The 26,177-nt window shown below is 40.6% G+C and overlaps 1 protein-coding gene across 1 annotated transcript; it reads left to right on the top strand.

Moving 5' to 3' along the window:
* The first annotated feature begins 13,577 nt into the window (after nucleotides 1–13,577).
* On the top strand, nucleotides 13,578–16,158 carry LOC124148768 (ankyrin repeat and sterile alpha motif domain-containing protein 1B-like). Its single transcript, XM_048385901.1, has 2 exons — nucleotides 13,578–13,602; nucleotides 15,338–16,158. Exons 1-2 carry the CDS (start codon nucleotides 13,578–13,580, stop codon nucleotides 16,156–16,158), a joined length of 846 nt encoding a protein of 281 aa, XP_048241858.1.
* Nucleotides 16,159–26,177: the final 10,019 nt, after the last annotated feature.

The raw sequence follows: 26,177 nt of genomic DNA, 5'->3' as shown, positions 1-26,177 counted from the left end.
TTGGTGTGCGACCTTTCAAATATAAAAACCTAATCACTGCTCGGTATTCTACTGGCTCCATTGTCACACCCTACTCGATCGTAACACCTGTAAAAGTAGTAAGATTGATAGTTCGGTGCTGCAAATTCAGACATAACCCATAGATACATGTATCATTACACATGTGAAATTTCAACCAAATATGATAACCCTAAGTGGTTTAGGGGAAATCTTTAATGAACACCCATGTACGTGCTCATCGCCTTCTTTACTCCATACAACTGAATTGTAGCAATATTCCAGCAATATCACGGCGGTAAACACCAGAAATGGGCTTCACACATTGTACCCATGTTGGGAATCGAACCCGGGTCTTAGGCGTGACGAGCGAACACTTTAACCACTAGGCTACCCCTCCGCCTAGTGAACCAGGCAAGAACTGTGCAATATCTGCATCTAGAAATATCTAAATAAGATGGTTTCATGTGTCCACACTAACTTTGCAATAGCTAATCAGAACCAGCCGTAAATTTATTCGCCTCATTTTAGACGATACAAACTTTTTAACTGGCCATCATAGCTTTGGAAATGGATGAGTGCAATTTCAAAAACAAGTTTAGAATAATAGTTCCATTTGAATGTACACAATCCTCGAAAAAAAGTCTTTTGGCAGTGCCGGGTATGTTCACCGTTTCTATTTAATAGTGATTCATAAACACATGCTCATGTTTGTTTGTTTATAATCGCCGCACTCAGTAATATTCCAGTTATGTGACGGCGGTCTGTAAATAATCGAGTCTGGACCAGACAATCTAGTGATCCACATCATGAGCCTCGACCCACGCAATTGGAATACGATGATATGCATCAACGAAGTCAACGAGTCTGACCACATGATCGCATCGTCGCCTTTTACGGCAAGGATGGGTTGCTGAAGAACTATTATGCCAAGTTCGGTGAGTGAGTGAGTTGGGTCTAACGCCGCTTTGAACAGTATTTCATAAACATTGGAACAATTACCGCATGCCCACTGATTGTGGAGGACACAGCCCTATATATCGATTAAAGACACAAAGTGACATTCACAGTTCACATGTTTTGAAAGGTTTTAGATATTGTGTCTCTACTGATTGCTATGTAAAATTCCACAGTCATATTTGCATTGTATGATTTAATAATAATAAGATGACAATGATAAAACGTAGCCCTTTTGCGTCCTCATTTTCCAATCATTATTCACTGAGGATAACATTTAGAAATTTGACGCACCAGTGACAAAAATAATGTCCGATCCAAATACCTATTTGGACTTGTTCCATATAATCCATGGTTGTTCAATTGACTAGCCTTTGCATGTGTTTGTGACGGGTGCCATCGATGGGGCAGGGTTTCCTATGAACATGGAAAGCGTTTTGTCGAAGTGTGAAAAAAAGTATTGTCACAAAATTGTTATTGTCCACTCTGCACGATCCGACCTGACCGAGACAGGCCAAGTGTGGTGATGGTGTAAGGGAGGTAACTGTGCACAGACTTGAATGTCTGTGCAACCCCCACGAGCAAATTTATCGCCGATCACACAGCAACCTCAAAGTTATGAATAAAACTTTCGAAGACGCAAGAATTCATTGGCTACTCTTTAAAGCTGTTGTAGTTAGTGTCAAACACTGATATAGAGGGATGCTGGAGTTCGCACCACCTCCCCTTTAACCATTCCTAATATTCAAACATTCGTAAATTTTATAGGTGATCGAAAAACTGAGAGAAAACAGGTACATACACTTTGATAAAGCAATTTCCCCATTTGAATGAGAACAGACAAAAACATGCCCTCTTCCTTTTGAGATGACCACGTATAGTCAATGTTATATCCTCATCTCTGTGGGGTTGGAAGAACAGCAATCTTGTATTTCTCAACCTGTGATGCTGAAATATATATTATTTCAATAAGCCTGTTGTTAATTATTTACTGATCATCATCGTGAAGAAGCCGAAGTCAGGCCAGAGGAAGAGGAGCAAACCAAACACTATTGTAAACTCGTGGGGAGTCCGGTTCAGATTATAGGTCCCCATTAGCCAATGCTTGTCTCCCCGTGGGGATTCCGGATAAGATTATAGGTTACAAGCAGCCTCTGCTTGTCTCCCCGTCGGGATTCCGGGTAAGATTATAGGTAACAAGCAGCCAATGCTCGTCTCCCCGTGGTAATTCCCAGATTAAGCCTCTGCTTACCTCCCCGTAGGAATTACGTTTAAGATTATAGGTAACAAGCAACCACTGCTTGTCTCCCCCGTGGAGATTCCGGGTAAGATTATAGGTTACCAGCAGCCTCTGCTCGTCTCCCCGTGGGAATTCCGGGTAAGATTATAGGTTACCAGCAGCCTCTGCTTGTCTCCCCGTGGGAATTCCGGGTAAGATTATAGGTTACCAGCAACCTCTGCTTGTCTCCCCGTGGGAATTCCGGGTAAGATTATAGGTTACCAGCAGCCTCTGCTTGTCTCCCCGTGGGGATTCCGGGTAAGATTATAGGTCCCCAGCAACCTCTGCTTGTCTCCCCGTGGGAATTCCGGGTAAGATTATAGGTCCCCAGCAACCTCTGCTTGTCTCCCCGTGGGGATTCCGGGTAAGATTATAGGTCCCCAACAGCCTCTGCTTGTCTCCCCGTGGGAATTACGGGTAAGATTTAGGTCCCCAGAAACATATGCATGTCGTAAGAAGCACCTAAATGGTCAGGCTCGTTTCCCAGTTGAATGGATCTCTGCTCATGTCAATCACTGGATTGTCTGGAACAGACTCGATTACCACAGGCGGCCGCCATATGGTCGGAATGTTGTTGAGTGCGCCCTCAAACAAAAAACTTTTCGAATAAAATTCGACGATTTCCAAGTCTTCAAGAAAAACGACATGGTATCCTCGAAATCCTCTCTGAGCTATTTTCTCTTACGCACAAGGAAGTGCGGCGGCTTCAAAATAAGATTATTTAAATGGAAACTTTCACAAATTGAGATGATGATTCAACTGGTGACACGATTAAGGTGTTCATACAGTAGAAATTTGCCAAAGAGGGCATGGATTTAATTAATTTAGGCAATATATTCAGAAACAAAAGTGTTTCACACCATTTCTCCATTTTTCAAAATCCAAATGCACCACTCTTACGCCAACACCATTGCAGCCAAAGACGTCATGTGTGTGTTTGCATGCGCGTGCGAGCGTGCGCGTGAGTGCGCGTGAGTGCGCTTGTTGCTTAACGCCGCACGTCACAATAATAAGACGGAGACCTGTAAATAATCAATACTCCAAGAAAGGAGTTCAAAATGTTTAATGGATGTTGTCAATTGTTAAAACAGAAAGTAACGCTTCTCAGAAATATACGGAAGCAATTTAGGGCCATTTGTTTATATTTAGTTAGTTAGTATCTTGAAATTTTAACTTAGTATCTTGAAATTTCAACTCAGTGCCTGAAATTTCAACTTAGTATCTTGACATTTCAAGCAAAAACGAAAAAACAAATGACCCTAAAAGGCTATAGTAAAAATATTCAGATATTCAGATATATGATTTGCTGGATTATTTGCGTCTTTCCAATAGTTAACATTCCCTTTATTCAAACAGCTCCAGCCTGTGGAGTTTACATTTCCCAATGTCTGGAGTACCATCGAGCGTGAGCTCTCTGCCAAGATTTCAAAGAGCTCTTAACGAATTTTGGTCAGATGGCGTTTGATCAAGGTTTCAAACATTCAGGACCTCAGCCAAGCTTGTAAAAAGATTTATGGTAGACATCTTGAGGACAAATATCTCCAACAAATATTCTTGATATTATTGCACTAATATAGCGACGTGCATGTACGTGTGTGCGTGGCTGCTTGTACTAGTCCGGACTGATGTCGATTTATAGTGCTAGCCTAATGAGATACCATGCCGCAGTGTAACATTAATGCCCCACTCAGACACAGTATACTGACTCCAAGCCTACGAACCAACCGGTCTTTGTTTTAGCCCCTTAATACCCAGCGCCAGGCAGGGTAAAAACAAGTACCATCTTTAAATGTCTTTTGGATACAACCCCCGACCTTCCGTTTCCGGGCACACGCTCTATCCTCTAGAGCATGGAGACGGTCCTCGCAATGTAAACAATCTGATATTTTCAGAAAATAACCGCCATTCTTTCAATTTGTTATTGATTCATAAACTTCTTAATACCTGTCAATACAAGTCAACAGGTGGTCTGTTACTTAGCCCAAAGAAGTGCATGAAAAAAAAAAGTCTGCTTAGAACTTCACAATTTGTACCCCGTGAAGATCCGGGTTAGAACTGGCCTTTAGCAACTCATGCTTGTCTTAAGAGGAGACTATACTTGTCGTAAGAGGCGATTAACAGGATCAGGTGGTCAGACTCGCTGACTTGGTTGCGTAGATCGATGCTCATGATGTCAATCACTGGATTGTCTGGTCCAGACTCGATTATTTACAGACCGCCGTTAAATAGGTTGAGTATTGCTGACTGCAGCGTTAAACAACAAACAAACAAGCCAGCCTTCACAATTTGGCAATATTTCTGAGGTTGCCTGAGGCAGGTGTTCTGAGTGAGGTGTCCAGCACTCGTGCAGATAGCCACAACCTGGATGGTTACAGATGGAGGGGAGTCTTATCAGCACAAGGCTATAAATGAGGTAGTATAGTCTGTCTTACAGACCCTGATACAAATATATATCAAATACAGCCCATGCAAGTCTATAATGTTTGGCAAGTTTAGATTACTGCATGAAAATGAAGAGAGTCACTGGGCTCCCTTTTATTATATTTTTTATTAAGATAACTGAACAACTGTTTTTTCTGTACGATATGTTCATTTCAGAGACTAGATGTTAGTCTAGAGGTAGTATAACCAACAGTGATACCTTCACTCAGAGGCCATTATAATGAGAATAGTTCCATATTTTAAGTTGCAACGTAGCATTTTTGATAATCCACTGGCACCTCTTTATGGCAACAATGTTGTATGTTTCTGTTTTTAGTGTCACTGCAAAATAGTTTTCTGTAAACATGATATATCTAAATAATTAAAAAACTATGTTGGTCCTTACTTGGAGTCTCTTTGCAAGTGTCATTCGCATGACACCATAAAATGAAAGCAGTGGGTTGTTTAAACGTTGTTATCTTAATCAACGGCAACAACACGTACTGTGATCGTATTTGCAGACACTGCAACATGCTCTTTATTACAAAAAAAATAAACAGTTATGGGTTAAGTTGACAGCAAATATGTTTTATCTTGTCTGACTGTGTGTACGCTCACAGTGTTTGCCTTCTCTGATTGATGATGACGTGTCATGGCGCCCTGGCGGTCGAGACTCAGTTACACACTGGCCACAATTATTGTTGATCCCGTGTAGGGTGGAGCAGATACATTGTCTTTTTTCCAGGTATTTGGGAGTCCCATCGTTTAAAACGCCGCGATTCACTCACTCACTCACTCACTCACTCACTCACTCACTCACCCACCCACCCACCCACCCACCCACTCACTCACTCACTCACTCACTCACTCACTCACTCATTTCATCGGCGATATGACCCAAACTGTTCTGGATATGAAATATTAAGGAGACCTTAAACATGAACGCCTTTTTCAGATGCAGTTCTTCATTCCGGCTTTCAAAGGTTGCTCACTTGTGACGATATTTTCTGAAAATACAATATATGAATCTCAACTTCGTCATTTTCGCTAACGCCGATTGCTCACTTGTAACGACATATTCTAATATTTCTGTTTGCATGTGTTTTGGACGGGTGCCGCCGGTGGGGCAGGATAGCATCACTATTTGATAGTGGCTTGTGAGCACATGCAATGATCTGGTAGGAATCGTTCAATTAATTATGGATGGGGATATGTGTAGCTTTTAATATAATTATACATTTAGTATAAACTATCTTTAGTTTCTTTATCCACATGAATCGGAATTTCTGCTCGGATTGGCAAAGTCGAAACAAATGAATTTGGCCAAGAAGTTTAACTTAAGCTTCCGTTATATCTGATATTGTTCAATCAAATAGCCAATTCCCTTCCACTGATTTACCCACCTGAACCAGAAATAAAGGAGACCAGTTAGACCGCCTCGTCTGTTCTATATTGTGATGTGGGGGGCACGGGTGGCCCAGTCGTCTAAGGCGCCGCGATTCGCTGTGCAGAGTTGCATCACTTCGGGCTTTCCTCCCACATTAAGCTGATACGCAGTGATATAACTGGAATAATGTTAAAAGCGGCGTTAAACCCAACTCACTCACTCACTCACTATATTGTGATGTATGCATGAAGACTCAATGACAAAACACTCTCCACAAGACTGTATGGCAAGAGAGATGACTTCAACTTTCCAATAGTTAACTTTCCCTTCATGTCTAGCAATATTCCAGCAGCTCCAGCCTATGGTGTTTACATTACACTTTTAAGGTAGCATCAAACCTGCTCTTTCTATCAAGATTTTAATGAGCATCTTACGACTTTTGGTCAAGGTAACAACATTCAACGACAAAGCCAAGCTTTCAAAAGGTTTTATGGCAGACATTTTGAGGACATTTCAAATCAGATGCATCTGTTACAAAAAGGATGTCCGATACGATTCACTATTTTACAGGTGAACAATTGACTTGCCTTTGCATGTGTTTCTGACAGATAACACCGGTTGGGCAGGATACGTTCACTTTTCCGCGTACACCTGGTATATTCACTTGTCCCCATTATTCACAAAGTGCACACGTTCGTGGAGTAACTTATTCTGTTAACACATGCTTCCCATTATTCACAAAGTGCACACGTTCGTGGAGTAACTTATTCAGTTAACACATGCTTCCCATTATTCACAAAGTGCACACGTTCGTGGAGTAACTTTTTCAGTTAACACATGCTTCCCATTATTCACAAAGTGCACACGTTCGTGGAGTAACTTACTCAGTTAACACATACTTCCCATTATTCACAAAGTGCACACGTTCGTGGAGTAACTTATTCAGTTAACACATGCTTCCCATTATCACAAAGTGCACACGTTCGTGAAGTAACTTATTCAGTTAACACATGCTTCCAAATATTCACATAGTGCACACGTTCGTGGAGTAACTTATTCAGTTAACACATGCTTCCCATTATTCACATAGTGCACACGTTCGTGGAGTAACTTATTCAGTTAACACATGCTTCCCATTATTCACATAGTGCACACGTTCGTGGAGTAACTTATTCAGTTAACACATACTTCCCATTATTCACAAAGTGCACACGTTCGTGAAGTAACTTATTCAGTTAACACATGCTTCCCATTATTCACATAGTGCACACGTTCGTGGAGTAACTTATTCAGTTAACACATGCTTCCAAATATTCACATAGTGCACACTTCGTGGAGTAACTTATTCAGTTAACACATGCTTCCCATTATTCACAAAGTGCACACGTTCGTGAAGTAACTTATTCAGTTAACACATGCTTCCAAATATTCACATAGTGCACACGTTCGTGGAGTAACTTATTCAGTTAACACATGCTTCCCATTATTCACAAAGTGCACACGTTCGTGGAGTAACTTATTCAGTTAACACATGCTTCCCATTATTCACAAAGTGCACACGTTCGTGGAGTAACTTATTCAGTTAACACATGCTTCCCATTATTCACATAGTGCACACGTTCGTGGAGTAACTTATTCAGTTAACACATACTTCCCATTATTCACAAAGTGCACACGTTCGTGGAGTAACTTATTCAGTTAACACATGCTTCCCATTATTCACATAATCCACACGTTCGTCGAGTAACATATTCAGTTAACACATGCTTCCCATTATTCACAATGTGCACACGTTCGTGGAGTAACTTATTCAGTTAACACATGCTTCCCATCATTCACAAAGTGCACACGTTCGTGGAGTAACTTATTCAGTTAACACATGCTTCCTATCATCCATCGATAATCCAGGTTACATCATTCACTGAATTGATTTTCACTTTTATGAGTTCATTGGTGTGTGAACCTTCACAGAGTGAGGGCCAAATGAACGCCGTAGCTCTCATACTCCAATGAACTCACATAAAGTAAAAGTCAATTCTTATGACTTTTTATATCACTCTTTTTACCACAAAGGATGTAGATCTATACACAAATTTATTTTGTACGCGTGACTTCATGTTTACACTGATAGCCATACGACCAGCAACTGTATCGCTGATTGAAGTAGTTCCTCAAACAGAGAGGTGACATGAGCGTATTTATGATGACATTTTTCCATAGTGACATCTTTTGTAGTTTAATTACAGCACATATAGTCAAATAGTATCACCACTAGATGAGAACGAACTACCCCATTAAGTGAGTCTCAATGACAGCTCGTCGTAACACATTTACATCAAGTACAAGACGTCAAAATGGCCGACGGGCGAGACATTCGAAGCCGTAATTAAACCTGTGACGATTGTGTTCATCATCATTGTTTAGTTGGCCGATCATTAAAAGATGGTTGTAGAGACGTGTCAAATCGATACTTAGCTATATTTATTGATGGCTGTTGACTGCCACTGTCAGCCTAGACACAGATCGAGTCGGTACGTAAAGGATAAAACCTTAGAAGAGTGTTTTATTTTTTAACTTATGAATTGTCTAAAAGCAAGAAATATAAGAAGAAAATAAGGAAACATAGAGGTTCCTCTGTGAAAAATGATTCTGTGCCGCGGTATTAAAGGAATTCGATCAAAGCGTGCGAGAGAAAACACACGTGCAGAATGGATATAATTGAAGTCATAACATGAAAAATTGAACAACCTTTTCTCACCTGCCAGGACGGCTAAGTGAAAAAAACCCGAAGGTTACAAAACCTAACACGATATGTGAGATTGCAGGCTCCACTCACGTAAATGAATTTTCCTGTAAAATATTTGACATTTTACCAATCAAAAATCAACATTATATTCACATCAAAAGGCTATTTTATTATAACTTAAATTGTAGAACCAATTGGTAAGCAAGGATAACTTGAGTTGTGACAATATGATTAAACCATGTGACTATGTGTCAACCCCGCGACAAGTGCTATGGTGGATATGTACATGTCAGGTCTCGGCATATCTTGCATAGGTAACAAATATTAAAAAAGTATCGTGACAAATGAAGGGAATGCATTTGCTGTAAAAATGGAATACTTTTTGTTACCCCCAAGCAATAATGCTAGCTTTTGACAATACTTGAGATTTATTTGTACCTTCTTTCTCAATGTAATTTATGACATTAAAGGCCAACTCTTGAGGTTGAGAATGTATGATTTGGCCAAAAGAGTTAGATTACTGTAAAAGTCCAGTTTCCACTCTTGCCAAACTAGGCTGGTATTATGGAGTTATATGTTGGCTGTACTAACGAGTCTACATGGTCCAATCCAAATCGAGGAACGAAATCAACATTGGGTTCACAAACAACATGGCGACTGCCGTCCATTTCGGTCGATTGCAGGATTTGCAGGGCATGTGTACAGTCAACCTGGCGTCAACAGATGTTTTCCAAATCTTATAATCTTCTTATTTAAGCTGCTCAAGTGATATGACTAACTTCGCAAGGTAAAACCCATTTTATTACAATAAAGGTCTTGATTATCAATCAGATCGTCTAAACTGGGCGTCGCCATGTTGTTTGAAGTAATGCAAGTGCTAGGATAGGAGGGACAGAACTCGGAACTCCCACTGGTGGCGCCACGATTGAGCCATGAAATCCCAGCCTATTTTGAGAACGGTTAGACTAACATATAGTCTCTGAAATGAACATATCTTACCGAAAAAAACAGTTGTTAAATAAAATTAATAAAAATATAATAAAAAGGAGCCCAGAGACTCTCTTTATTTTCAGATACTGCAGTAATCTAGCCAAACATTATAGACTTGCATTGGCTGTATCGGATAATTTTATCAGGGTCTGTATGACAGACTAGGTAAGGGTGGAAACAGGACATTTATAGTCAGTTAACTCCCTTGCCTCTGGAAGATGTGCTTTCCTGGCTTTGATATTCTATTTGTTTGTAATTTACTTCTATTGTCTTGGAATCTTGACATGTTGGTATCTTCATGGAAACAAATATACTTTTTGTCTAAAATGTACTGAACACCCATCGAGGCTGTTGCTTACCAGTTACACTCCGGGTGAGCTGAAAGTTCTTTTGTTGTGAAATCTTGCGCCATCAATTAAATATAAATTGTCAATGCAAGAGAGTAACCAGTCTAGATTATCCGCCGAAACAGATTCCATTTGGCGTAAGGGCAAAAAAGCTTTGAAAATTATATGAATGGACCACTGAAAATCAGTGATGACACCAGGTGTTCCCCCAAAAGGGTAAACGTGTCTTGCATGAAAAGAGTGACTTTCACGAAATGGTTTGAAAGATTTTTATATTCCTTTCTTGTGTAAAGTGTTCTGATTGATGAGAGGGCCGTATTGCAACAATAATATGTTCGGTTTACTATAATCAATTAATTATTTCAACTCATTGTGATCGAAGATAGTTTATGCCCCCGACATCTACAATGAATAAAGCTAGGTTAAAACAAAAAAAGGTTTTCATTCTGATCAGTTTATGTTAGTTTTGCAGACCACTTTAGAAACCTATTTTAACTGCACATTGTCTTTCAACTGAGACTCATGAAGTATACGAAGATATGAGGAATACACACACTTCCTTTGCTTCATGGCGCAGTTAGCTACAGTAATGTTCCCCGATCAATTTATTCTGATGTTGCGTGAGTTTACCTTGCTACGAAATTGTTCGAAGTTGAAAATCCCTTCAAGTTTTAATGAGGTATTTTAAGAATTTCCTTTTCGAATGTTCAGAATTTCTAAACGTGACATAACACTTTCCGTCAAATGGTCGGATGCATCATTTAGATATTTTGATAAGAACATTTATATCTGTAGTTTTTATATCTGACGAACGGCCAACCTCTCATTCTGCAGAAGGTATATTAGACTATGACAGCATGTCAGTCTGTAGTAAGTAACTATCAATCAGTACAGAATGCTCCCAGAAATGAATATACATATTGCAGGGTGTTGTCAGATGTCTATGTACATACTACAAATTGATATAATATCTGATATAAATTGTTAGATAGTCGGATAGACACGCTACATACTAGATTTTCAGAGAGCCAAGAAAACACACTGCAGAATAATATGTCGCTAGATTGAAACTACATGTACAAGATAACTATTGAAATGCCGTCATTGTTTGATACACATACTACAGAATGAGAGGTTGTTATAGCCTGATATACACACGACATATTGAGATGTTGCTATGGTCTGATAATCTTACTGAGATGTTGCTAAAGTTGTAGTCAGAGATACATGCACAATATTAAAAGGTTGTTGAGGTCTGATGTGCACACTACAGACTGAGATGTTGCGGTATGATATGTACACTACATACTGAGATGTTTTTGTCGCTATACACACTATAGATTGAGATGTTATAGTCTGCTATACACACTATAGATTGAGATGATGTGGTATGATATACACACTACAGATTGAGATGTTGTGGTATGATATACACACTACAGATTGAGATGTTATAGTATGATATACACACTACAGCTTGAGATGTTATAGTATGATATACACACTACAGATTGAAATGTTAAAGTCTGCTATACGCAGTATAGATTGAGATGTTGTGGTATGATATACACACTACAGATTGAGATGTTATTGTATGATATACACACTACAGATTGAGATGTTATAGCATGATATGCACACTATAGATTGATACATTATTGTCTGATATACACACTACAGATTGAGATGTTATAGTATGATATACACACTACATATTGAGATGTTACAGTATGATATACACACTACAGATTGAGATATTATAGTATGATATACACACTACAGATTGAGATGTTATAGTATGATATACACACTACAGATTCAGATGTTATTGTCTGATATACACACTACAGATTCAGATGTTATAGTATGATATACACACTACAGATTGAGATGTTATAGTATGATATACGCACTACATATTGAGATGTTATAGTATGATATACACACAATAGATTGATACATTATTATCTGATATACACACTACAGATTGAGATGTTATAGTCTGATATACACACTATAGATTGAGATATTATAGTCTGATATACATACTACATTTAAGATTGTATTTCTTACATATCGATTATCATACCCCAAAACTTAGTGTCTTTGATAAAAGATACACAACAAATTAGAGAAGAATTACATTTGCAGTATTCACATTTAAAATATAGGTAGTGTGTATGCCAAATATGTAATGACTTAAGTAGGGTGTGTTGCACATAGGTACATGCGCGGTGTACAATTCCTCTTGCTCACTCGACAGCAACTGTGAGCCATGTTTTAAACATGCTATATTGATCTCTGACTTTAGTCTTCAAGACGAGGAACGTGAAACGTCACGCGGTGTATCAAAAACAACTGCTTCAACGCAGACGTCGGTCAACCTGGTCGTACTCTCTGAACAGTCGTCTTGTATTCGTTATTTATTTGGTGGCAGTCTCAGGACTTTGGTGTCAATAGTCGTCTAACCAGTCAGTCGATCCTGTACTCCTCAAGATGATGCCGTTGTTTTCAAGTAACTGTTGCAGTCTGCAGATGGCATTAACAACAATTGTATACTTGATGTTTGGGCTTTCCACATGCAGCGCCAAGAAATGTGGACTTAAAAAAAACAGACAAAATGAGGTACAGTTCTGTCATTATCAGGAACAGTGGCATGAAGTTGTGCCAAGTTAAATGTGTTGAAAACTGCTTCAGTTCCAATTTCAAATACATTAATGAAACGTTGGAGTGTGCTCCAGCACGTGATGAACCAAAGAAGAACGAGAAGACGGGCGGAGTGAGTGTTCATCCCAAGAAGTTTCCAGATGTAAGTTATGTGAATCTGTTGCGGCAGCAAATAGACACTGAATATTCTCTGGCGTTGATGTTGTATATCAAGTAGATGTGTGTATATATTTTTCGGAGAATTAAACGTATAAAGAATCTCACCCGAGTGTCTTTTGATATCAAATATATCAATACGAATTGCTAAAGTGGAAGAACACTGATGCTTGCCGAGGAGTTTTTCCACTTTTATCAACGAGTGTTGATATTTTTTATATATAAAAAACACGAGGGTGAGATTTTATTTATCATCCAACATCATTATTCAAACTTTTTTCAGTTTGTGGACAGTAATAAGCAGTGTGTTAAGAGTAAAAAGTACTGCTAACACATTCAGTAGCAGAGCCATTAGTGATGCCATTTGATTATGACGTCGTGGTAACCAGTGACCAAAAATGGTCTGCAAAGCATTGTGATGCAATTTAATTGCAGCGATATTTACAATGTAGATATCCTTTGATCTCACCCACGCCATATCTTCTGTGGGAGCTAGTTTGGGTTGATAAACCTAGATGCCAATGCCAAAAAAAATAACCAGTCTAGATTATTCGCCTAAACAGAATACACTTTGGCGTGAAGGTCAAAATTGCTGTGAAAATTATATGAATGGACCACTGAAAATCAGCGATGACAACAGGTGTTAGCGACAAAGGTAAGCTTGGCATGCCCTGCCGGTAGCACCCGCCATTCACACAATTACACAATCACATATACCACATTGAATGTTACTTAAACGTACAGAAGCAAGTACTCTGAGTTCCAACAAAGTCAGTGAGATTATAGGTTATCTGTAACATTTATCTTTTAACAAAAGCTGTAAGGACGTCCAAAACACACGTGTGCTTCCTCGTGAAGATCCGGGGTAGAATAGATCTTCAGCAACCCATGCTTGCTGTAAGATGCGACTAACGGGAGCGGGTGGTCAGGCTGGCTGACTTGGTTGATGCATGGCATCGTATCCGAGTTGCGTGCATCGATGCCCATGATATCAATCAGTGGATTGTCTGGTCCAGAATCAATTATTTACAGACCGCCGTCATATAGCTGTACTATTGCTGAGTGCGTCGTTAAACAACAAACAAACAAACAAACACAGGTGTGATATGACTTCCATTCATTCACTATAAAGGTAAATATGCGAGCAGGATATAATAATAATAAATTTACAAGTAATCCCTTAATGATTAACTTAACACTTTAATGATTAAGTGGCTATAAGTCTACAATATGCAAGGAGTACAAAAGACTGACGAGTAAACCAAGAAGAATTCATGGCTATTCCAGGAGGAATGATATAGCATTTTTGGCATACGGTACAAGTTTTCAATATTTCGACCCGTACTGTCAATATTGATAGAAATTTAAAGACATACAACATTCGCTTACAGGGTTCTTTTTTCTGTCTAAAGGTCCCGACTAAACCCTGTGCATCCAAATTCTGCGATGTGACTTCCCGATCTGGATCTGGAAAAGCCGTGTGTGTGAAAGGTAAGTGTTTCATGCAGAGAAGTGCACGGCGTTTAGCTTAATCTTAATAAATGTCATATTTGGGATAACACTTTCTTAGTAAAGTACAGATCCTCGTACTTTTTTGGGGTTGAGTCCCGTCTGGGATTCGAACCTACACTGCCAGAGTGAGGCACCTAATCGCCGGCACACAAAGTCAGCGATCTAACCCACTCAGCCACCGACGCTTCCACAAAAATGAAAGTCCGACAACTGGTAGTCTAGATCACGTGCCAATTTATACTTGTCAGAGGGGTACACAAAGTACGTGATCTAGACTACCAGCTGTCGGACCTTCATTTTTGTGGAAGCCTCGGTGCCTGAGTTGGTTAGATCGCTGACTTTGTGTGCTGGACGGGACTCAACCCCAAAAAGTACGAGAATCTGTACTTTACCAAGAAAGTGTTATCCAAAATATAACATTTGTTACATTTGACCACATTCTAAATGGCATTGTGTGTTCTAAGCTGAATCTTGTATCTATCAGTTTCATCACCTTAGAGCTGGGGTGGAGAATCAAAACTCTGGACATTGGTGTGAGATACCACCTTGTGTACTTCAATTTGTTATCCTTTTAAAACTACTACTAGATTAACAACGTAACAAGCCATTTTGAGAATTAAAACTGTATTTGTGTGAATGTTAGTTTCTACGTACCATGGGAGGGATAGTGTAGGGGACATGCAGGTATTGTAACATATTGTAGCTACGGGATACTTTCTGAAGGCGATGATCTGGCAAACTCCTCTCTTTCTCGCCATTACATGATGTCCTGGTACTTCCATCTTGTACCTTTCACATGGTTTACTGATCTAAGAAAGCACTTAGAAAGATGTGTGAAGATGTTGTCCAGTATGTTGAGAGTAAACCTTGTGTTACAGCAACATCGACTCCACCACCGTGTAAGCCAGGAGCAGACTCAGAACTCTCTGATGCCTGCCATAACGGGGACCTATCAGCAGTGCGACGCATCTTGTCAGAGGGTCGGGCGGACATTAACTGCAGGAAGGTCAATGGCTGGACACCTGTGATGAGGGCATCAGCGACGGGACATAGAGACGTGGTGGATTTACTCATGAGTAAAGGAGCTGATCTGTCAGTCATGGACAGAGCCGCATGCAACATCCTTCACGTGGCCTGTTGGAATGGACAGGTGGAGGTGGTGAAGTTTGTCCTCTCACAGGGCATGGTGAACATCAACTGTAGAGGATGGAAGAAGATGACACCAGTGATGATGACAGCACACTTTGGACGCAGAGAAGTGATGAAGTTACTCGTGGGTGAAGGAGCTGATGTGTCACTCGTGGATTCAAAAGGTGACAACATCCTTCACTTGGCCTGCTTGACCGGTAGAATGAAGGTGGTGAAGTATGTCCTGTCACAGGGCTTGGTGAACATCGATGCTAGAGGATGGAGGAAGCAGACAGCAGTGATGAGGGCAGCATGGAATAGGCATAGAGAAGTGGTGAAGTTATTAGTGAGTAAAGGAGCTGATGTGACACTCGTGGATTCAAAAGGTGAAAACATCCTTCACTTGGCCTGTTGGAAAGGACAGGTGGAGGTGGTGAAGTACATCCTGTCACTGAACATGGTTGACATCAACGCCAGGAACTACAGAGGACGTACAGCAACCTGGATGGCGGTATTCAGGAAGCATGGAAATGTACATGATCTTCTTGTGTCACGTGGCGCTCGAGGCTAGTTCATGAAATGTTTACGCAGACATTGACGTGTTGAACACATCATGTTTAAGTATCTCATGATTAACGTGAGGACATTTCTTCAAGGAAGAAAGAGAAATATAATTTCTTAAATTAGTTTGAATATCTTTGTCATTTGAAATAGTTGCTACTTTGTTCGATGAGGTAGAAAGCTTGTAAATTACATCATATATTATGATTAAAAGAGAAATATAACATCTCCCAATAACATTCTTGTTAATTGTCGGACATAATCATAAGGTCATTGGTGTTAAAAAGAAACTAGAAGTAATTGTTTACACCACAGTTTAGCTCACCTGGTTTGAGGTGCTGATACGCTGGGACACATGAACCCCTGCCACTCGTAGTGAAAAGTGATACATTCGTTCTGTAGCCATAGTTCTCATGTGTAGAAACTGGGCCCATAGTATAGACGCTATCTGACAGTGGACTACAATGTCTGGACGTCCAGTAGGTCATCACTAACGACCACGCTGAGGACGTCATCTGTCAGTCGACTACAATGCCTGGACGTCCGGGAGGTCATCACCTAACGACCACGCTGAGGACGTCATCTGTCAGTAGGCTACAATGCCTGGATGTCCGGGAGGTCATCACCTAACGGCCACGCTGAGGACGTCATCTGTCAGTAGGCTACAATGCCTAGACGTCTGGGAGGTCATTACTAACGACCACGCTGAGGACGCTTTTTGACAGTAGACTACAATGCCTGGACGTCTGGGAGGTCATCCCCTAACGGCCACGCTGAGGACGCTTTTTGACAGTAGTCTACAATGCCTGGACGTCTGGGAGGTCATCACCTAACGGCCACGCTGAGGACGTCATCTGTCAGTAGGCTACAATGCCTAGACGTCCGGGAGGTCATCACTAACGACCACGCTGAGGACGTCATCTGACAGTAGGCTACAATGCCTAGACGTCTGGGAGGTCATCACTAACGACCACGCTGAGGACGTCATCTGACAGTAGACTACGATGCCTGGACGTCCGGGAGGTCATCACCTAACGACCACGCTGAGGACGTCATCTGTCAGTAGGCTACAATGCCTGGACGTCCGGTAGGTCATCACCTAATGACCACGCTGAGGACGTCATCTGTCAGCAGACTACAATGCCTGGACGTCCGGTAGGTCATCACTAACGACCACGCTGAGGACGTCATCTGACAGTAGACTACAATGCCTGGACGTCCGGGAGGTCATCACTAACGGCCACGCTGAGGACGTCATCTGTCAGTAGGCTACAATGCCTGGACGTCCGGGAGGTCATCACTAACGACCACGCTGAGGACGTCATCTGACAGTAGACTACAATGCCTGGACGTCCGGGAGGTCATCACTAACGACCACGCTGAGGACGTCATCTGACAGTAGACTACAATGCCTGGACGTCCGGGAGGTCATCACCTAATGACCACGCTGAGGACGTCATCTGTCAGTAGACTGCAATGCCTGGACGTCCGCCATATGACAAAGGACTACACTGCTGTATCGGCTATACTGTTGTGTCAGCTTCCCATTGTATCGGCTATGCTGTTGCATAAATTATACTGTTGTATCGGCTATATTGTTGTATCGGGGGGCATGGGTGGCCCAGTCGTCGAAGGCGCCGCGATTCGCTGTGCAGAGTTGCATCCCTTGGGCACGCCAGAAACCTATGATTGTGGGTTCGAATCCAGGTTCGCGCCGATTATGTTTCTAGGTTTGTCAGCACCATACCCGTGCTCGTTGGTTTCACCGAAGTGATAAAGGTCTGAGATCTGCATCACTTCGGGCTTTCCTCCCACATAAAACTGACACGCCGCGATATAACTGGGATATTGTAAAATGCGGCGTTAAACCCAACTCAGTCAGTCAAGCAGTGTATCGGCTATACTGTTGTATCGGCTATATTGTTGCATAGATTGTACTGTTATATCGGCTATACTGTTGTATCAGCTTTATTGTTGTGTCGGCTATAATGTTGTATCGGCTATATTGTTGCATAGATTATAATGCTGTATCGGCTATACTGTTGTATCGGCTTTATTGTTGCATAGATTATAATGCTGTATCGGCTATACTGTTGTATCGGCTATATTGTTGTATCGGCTATACTGTTGTATCGGCTATATTGTTGTATCAGCTATATTGTTGTATCGGCTATACTGTTGTATCGGCTATATTGTTGTATCGGCTATATTGTTGTATCGGCTATATTGTTGCATAGATTATACCGCTGTATCGGCTATATTGTTGTATCGGCTATATTGTTGCATAGATTATACTGCTGTATCGGCTAAATTGTTGTATCGGCTATATTGTTGCATAGATTATAATGCTGTATCGGCTATACTGTTGTATCGGCTATATTGTTGTATCGGCTATATTGTTGTATAGATTATACTGCTGTATCGGCTATATTGTTGTATCGGCTATATTGTTGCATAGATTATACTGCTGTATCGGCTATATTGTTGTATCGGCTATATTGTTGCATAGATTATACTGCTGTATCGGCTAAATTGTTGTATCGGCTATATTGTTGCATAGATTATAATGCTGTATCGGCTATACTGTTGTATCGGCTATATTGTTGTATCGGCTATATTGTTGTATAGATTATACTGCTGTATCGGCTATATTGTTGTATCGGCTATATTGTTGCATAGATTATACTGCTGTATCGGCTATATTGTTGTATCGGCTATATTGTTGCATAGATTATACTGCTGTATCGGCTATATTGTTGTATCGGCTATATTGTTGTATCGGCTATATTGTTGCATAGATTATACAGCTGTATCGGCTATATTGTTGCATAGATTATACTGTTGTATCGGCTGTATCTTGTATCAGCTAAAATGTTGCATCAGTTATACAGTAAGTGATATCGGCTATACTGTGGAGATAGATAGTTATTCTTTATTTCCCCCAACTAAATGAAGACATCAATATGCAGAGATAAGAAAGCAACATGTTTAACATGATTTGGGGGTGTATTTAAACATGTTCATAAACATACAGGTTTTTAGCAGGTATCTCCTTATAAAGTGACTTACATTATTAATTGTTACTTCTGCTCACATATCACTTTCTAATTCTGCAATGCATTCTTTTGAACATCCACCAAGTACAAACGCAAGAGTCGCATCATCATTATATTTCTTCCAAACAAACAAAATTATTTACATCTAGAATATCACATATGGTGTTGAAGAATAAATTTCGGTCGTTCATATTGATCGTACAAAACATAAACACCGCTGAGAACGCTAAACTGACAGTAGACGACAATGCCTGGATGTCCTGTCGGTCATCAATCAACGGCCACGCTGAGGACGCTATCTGACAGTGGACTATAATGTCTGGACGTCGGGCCGGTCATCAACCAACGGCCACGCTGAGGACGCTATCTGACAGTGGACTATAATGTCTGGACGTCGGGGCGGTCATCAACCAACGCTGAGGACGCTATATGACATTCTACCAGACACTGATGAATGCTGATGACACTGATGATTCTGATTTGTTAAAAAGAGGTTTCCTTTTTGCTACGGAAACCCCTTTTAAATATATGAAGCCTTTTCACAAAAAAACGTGCGCATGAATACATAGAAAGCCTACATATCGAATCATAAAAAATGGCTGCCGATCGATCATCCCCATATACACTGTAAAACGACTATATTTATTTCCTCTAATACACGCTGGGTCTCTAATACCAGCCAGGTCTCTAATACACGCCGAGTCAAGGGCTCTCGCGAAATTAATAGACGGCGTAGCGTCGAACAGAGGAAATACGGTAGTTTGATATCGGATGTTTGGGGCGTTCTAGGCCGCAACCCTGACTGTTTCGATGATGAAATTTAACGATTTAACGAAGATATATCTTTTGCAGACAAATGAAATGTTTATGAAACTGTTACAGAAATGTTCTATGGTGACCAGAATCGGAACAATTTAAGCTATTTCCTCATTGAAACAACCGACAATGAAAGTAAAATATAACATCATAAAAATTGTTTGAAAAAACTTTATTCATGACAACATGTTGTTTACAAATCTTTGTGTGATCGATATTCGTTGCCATCTCCGTCAACCACCACCGTTAGAATTTGGCAGGAGGGGATTTGAAAGTCCATCAGAAAACACCCCCCTTCGAAAGTCCACGAAAACAATGTCCCAACTGAAGTGACAGCTTATCAAACGTGATGAATTCATTTGAGAACACGCACAATTAAGAAAATTTCTAGGCCACAAATGTCTAAGTTCTGTCACTATCTGGCTTTGGATCCGTGAAATCTTGAAATTGACAGGTCACACCATGCAGATTCCTCGTTTCAAAATATCCGGCTCGTCTGCAGCCTATAAAGCGGCTGTTCAGTCATACTCAGTCACATTGGTAATCATATGGATGTACCAGCGGGCTCGATCAATCCAGGATAATCTACATGTTAGTTTAATGTTGAACCATATCATTGATCGGGGTTGTCATCTTGCTTCATTCTATAACTCGTTACGGAGAATGTAAACACAAGATTGTCAGCCATTGACAGCTGGGAGGTGTGAGTAACCGTGATGTAGGTCAAGTTCTGCCATATCCAAGATCGGGACGGAGAGGCATTTATTTTGATTTTATCATTGTTTACTGGGGGTAATTGCTAACTAACTAATAACACTTACACATGTTATATATATAATAGAATGTTAATTCATAAAGTTTGTTGTAGAAATATATTCGTTTAGCATTTTAAAACTTTTTTTTCTATAACCCGTCACTCCTACAATAGAAATGATGGCATGTTCTATTTCCAAGAAATGACCTCTCTCGCAAAACTCCGAGAAATGACAGTCAGTCCACAGTGTACAACAGTGTACAACAGTTTGGTAGAAATTAAAACATCTCTCTTTGGACCAAGTTTGGAGTGTTATTTGTCAACTTATTTTGAAAACCTATGTGTTTTGAACACTTATTATGAACTACTAACGACTATGGTGTTTTTAATCTTGAACTTTAGTAATAATTGTTACATGATATATAACTACCTGTGACCACTTTTCGGAATGTTCTATGATTGCGGACATGTGCACCTGTGTGGTTACGCGTTGCAAGAGAGCACTGCTATGTCTTCTCAATATACCACAGTATATATAGTTTGAAGATAGTAGGTTTATTGTGCTGAGTGTTGAGTATACAGCCTCCACATGGGCAATGATCTAAGGGGAGCTCACTCTCACTTCTCTTCAGTCATGCATAACAGAGCCAGTAATGTTTAGGTGGTAGAGCACCTAACATTAGTCATATATAACATAGATAACCCTACAAGCACCGTTTTCAAAGCGTTGTTGCCGTCATGGTAAAATGGAGATAAACCAACCGTGTTTTGAAATTTGATGTAGTCCCACTGTTGAGAAGATACCTCTTTATTTTAATTTTGAACCGAGCGCTTTAGGCGCTTGATGCCTCGTCTTGATGTAGTGTTCTTAAGCTTCTTAGCAAATGCAAATAATTCAGTTCACCGTCATAGATTACTCAGATTACTATATGTTAAAATGTTATTTAATGTAAGAATGTTTGTATTGTCAATGCAAAGTTAAATAAGAGGTTTTTATTTTATTTTAATGTCAAGGTTGTTAAATATTTAGGTAGTTGCGAACTAGTTTCCTTAATAACTGATTTCAAATCCACTCTAAAATACTTACTCTGATAGAGTATAACTAATTTGTTATCATTTCCGCTGTTGTTGAATTGTCATCTAGGCATGTCATCATGTTTCACTGGACTGCAAACTGGAGCTCTGTTCTATCTAGAGACACTTCTCATGTGATACAGACAGGGCAGACTGTGCAACAGTCTGTGTCTCAGAAAGAACTGTATGATACGTTGGTGTCATGTGGTCTTCAACAGGCAAATCAGGACTAGATGGAGGTTTCAAAATATTCAAAACAAAGTCACTGTGCACATTGTACTGATTAGTCAATGCATTGCCTTTAGGAATTTCTTCACGTGCCGTTGAAATCAAAGGTATATTTAAGGGAACTGATTTGGAACGGATCTGTCAACAAGGACTGAATTGACAATACAATTTATGGTTGTGATATGATGTGCAAGATCTAGTAGCAGTGCCCGCATAGGGTTGTATAATGTAGATTTCAGGGCACTTGACTCCTCTTTCTTGTGTTGATCCCACATCTCGAAACTGTGGACACTCTGACCTTTGATGTGATCACCACGGGGGACATACCAGGTCTGTGGGATCGATGTCTTGGCCACATCAATAGGAACTGCCACTTTCCAAAGTGTCTTGTAATTAGCCACAACCTGACCACATGCACCACTCTTGCCAATAATGCATGAACATGTTGCTCCTTTCACTTGTATGGGGGTGCCATTAACAAGGATTACCTGAAACAAACCAATGAGGAGTTTTGACAACTTAATCTAATTTTATTTAAACAATCATTTTGCCATCATAATAATGGGCATCATGTATTATGAATTGGGTAGCCACAAAAGACATGTTTGATCCTGTTAACCCCACGTTAACCCTTCAAGCCTTGTAACAAAGGTTGAGAGGTAAGGATTACAAAAACTGAAATCCACACATTATCTCACTACAACCAAATTCATATGTTCTTTGAAGAATCTAACTTTTATAAGATTGAAACAAATCCCTCGGCTACGATCTAAGGACTTCATCTGGGACAACATGTTGCCTGGCAGATTTTTATTGTGACCTTGCGCAGAAAATCGTTCACACTAAACTACTGAGAAATATTTGTTATATACCAACAAGGTCAATTCATCCAATGTTTTTTTATATCATAAATGCTTTTAGATAACTATACCTCGATAGCACGTGTAGGCTCATTAATCTTCTGTGAATGTTAGCATCTTGCTTATACTCGGCAGCCAAAAACTTTGGTGCTGAAAACAGTCAGAAGGTTTAGTCTTCATCATCGCACATACGATAATAAAATTAGCAAACACGGGAACATTACCTGGTGACATTTGTAGTGCTTTTGTGTTATACAATGTGTTTCTAAAACTATCAATGTACAGACTTCAATTTCTTAAGAACAGTCAACATAAATCCTTTTCTCGACAGGGTAAGCTTCGTGAACTGCTATGCCGGCGGCCATTTTGTAAGGATGTAATCGGTAAACCATTATAAATTTGACGTACTTTGGACCAATGAATTGTGATCACATAATGGATGGAATATGTCCAACAAATATGCACAAACAAACAGACGAACTATTTCAGATACCGGTAATGGGCAGTTCTAGAGCCAAGCCCAGAGCCACAAGACTCTCGTTATTTCTATCCATATACTGTTGACAGTATATTGTTTGAAACATGATAGACGAGCCTATCGTCAGAATGTTTGTTTCACTTATCACTGGATTATTTCATGCACACCAACACTTTGTTTGAAATGTTGTTTAAGCCAACTGTCCTCACCTCGTGTTGGAAGAATATATGGAACCCGTACCCGCGAGAATACGAGAAGCGACAAGGCAACATGATGACATTATACTCGCCATATTCTACACTCAAACAGGTCACATTCCGCAGAACAACATTCCATGTTCTGTAATACTCGCTATATTCTACTCTCAAACAGGTCACATTCCGCAGAACAACATTCCATGTCCTGTAATACTCGCCATATTCTACTCTCAAACAGGTCACATTCCGCAGAACAACATTCCATGTTCTGTGATACTCGCTGTATTCTACTCTCAAACAGGTCACAATCCGCAGAACAACATTCCATGTTCTGTGATACTCGCTATATCCTACTCTCAAACAGGTCACAATCCGCAGAACAACATTCCATGTTCTGTGATACTCGCTATATCCTACTCTCAAACAGGTCACATTCCGCAGAACAACTTTCCATGTTCTGTAATACTCGCCATATTCTACTCTCAAATAACTTACATAACATAGAACAACATTCCATGTTCTGTAATACACGACATGTTCATCTCTCAAACAGGTCACATTCCACAGAACAACATTCAATGTTCTGTGATACTCGCTATATTCTACTCTCAAACAGGTCACATTCCGCAGAACAACATTCCGTGTCCTGTAATACACGCCATATTCTACTCTCAAACAGGTCATATTCCGCAGAACAACATTCCATGTTCTGTAATACTCGCTATATTCTACTCTCAAACAGGTCACATTCCGCAGAAGAACTTTCCATGTTCTGTAATATTCGCCATATTCTCCTCTCAAACAGGTCATATTCCGCAGAATAACTTTTCATGTTCTGTAATACTCGCCATATTCTACTCTTAAACAGGTCATATTCCGCAGAATAACTTTCCATGTTCTGTAATACTCGCTATATTCTACTCTCAAACAGGTCACATTCCGCAGAATAACTTTCCATGTTCTGTAATATTCGCCATATTCTCCTCTCAAACAGGTCATGTTCCGCAGAATAACTTTTCATGTTCTGTAATACTCGCCATATTCTACTCTCAAACAGGTCACATTCCGTAGAATAACTTTCCATGTTCTGTAATACTCGCCATATTCTACTCTCTAACCAGGTTCCTCTCCATCGAACAACATGTCATGTTCTTTGAAAAACGTAAATGTTCTACTCCCAATCAAGTCCCAAACTATAAAGTGACATCATGCGATTCAGTAGGACACGATCAACACACGTTATTGAAATAAAACTTCGCACTTTGAAACGGAAAAAGTCATGCCTGGATATTACCCTCCACTTTGTGACTAGTCGCATTAGGTAACAAGATATGCCTGAACTGTCAAAAGTCAGACTCCGCATTGGGACAAGCCACGCCTCTCCCTTTGACAAGTCACGCCTCTCATTGTGACAAGTCACGCCTCTCATTGTGACAAGTCACTCCTCTCATTGTGACAAGTCGCGCCTCTCATAGTGACAAGTCGCTCTTCTCATTGTGACAGGTCACGCCTCTCATTGTGACAAGTCGCGCCTCTCATTGTGACAAGTCTTGTCTCTCATTGTGACAAGTCACGCCTCTCATTGTAACAAGTCACGCCTCTCATTGCGACAAGTCACGCCTCTCACTGTGACAAGTCACTCCTCTCATTGCGACAAGTCACGCCTCTCTCTGTGACAAGTCACTCCTCTCATTGTGACAAGTCCCGCCTCTCAATGTGACAAGTCTTGTCTCTCATTGTGACAAGTCACGCCTCTCATTGCGACAAGTCACGCCTCTCACTGTGACAAGTCACTCCTCTTATTGTGACAAGCCACGCCCCTCACTGTGACAAGTCACGTCTCTTATTGTGACAAGTCACGCTCCTCACTGTGACCAGTCACACCTCTCATTGTGACAAGTCACGCCTCTCACTGTGACAAGTCACTCCTCTAATTGTGACAAGCCACGCCCCTCACTGTGACAAGTCACGCCTCTCATTGTGACAAGTCCAGCCTCTCATTGTGAGAAGTCGCGCCTCGCATTGTGACAAGTCGCGCCTCTCACTGTGACAAGTCACGCCCCTCACTGTGACAAGTCACTCCTCCTATTGTGACAAGCAACGCCTCTCACTGTGACAAGTCACGTCTCTTATTGTGACAAGTCACGCTCCTCACTGTGACCAGTCACACCTCTCATTGTGACAAGTCACGCCTCTCACTGTGACAAGTCACTCCTCTAATTGTGACAAGCCACGCCCCTCACTGTGACAAGTCACGCCTCTCATTGTGACAAGTCACGTCTCTCATTGTGACAAGTCACGCCTCTCATTGTGACAAGTCGCGCCTCTCATTGTGACAAGTCGCGCCTCTCATTGTGACAAGTCACGCCTCTCATTGTGACAAGTCACGCATCTCACTGTGACAAGTCGCGCCTCTCATTGTGACAAGTCACGCCTCTCATTTTGACAAGTCACGCCTCTCATTGTGACAAGTCACGCAGCTAATAATAATCAGGTAAGGAATACTGAAAGTTGGCCATCTGCATAAACTATGACTGCCATGTACACACATACTCGTACGCTGAAG

This window comes from Haliotis rufescens, unplaced genomic scaffold (assembly GCF_023055435.1).
Source record: "Haliotis rufescens isolate VD_foot unplaced genomic scaffold, xgHalRufe1.0.p SCAF_6, whole genome shotgun sequence".
NCBI lineage: Eukaryota > Metazoa > Mollusca > Gastropoda > Lepetellida > Haliotidae > Haliotis > Haliotis rufescens.
This window is presented reverse-complemented; position numbering and strand designations above follow the sequence as displayed.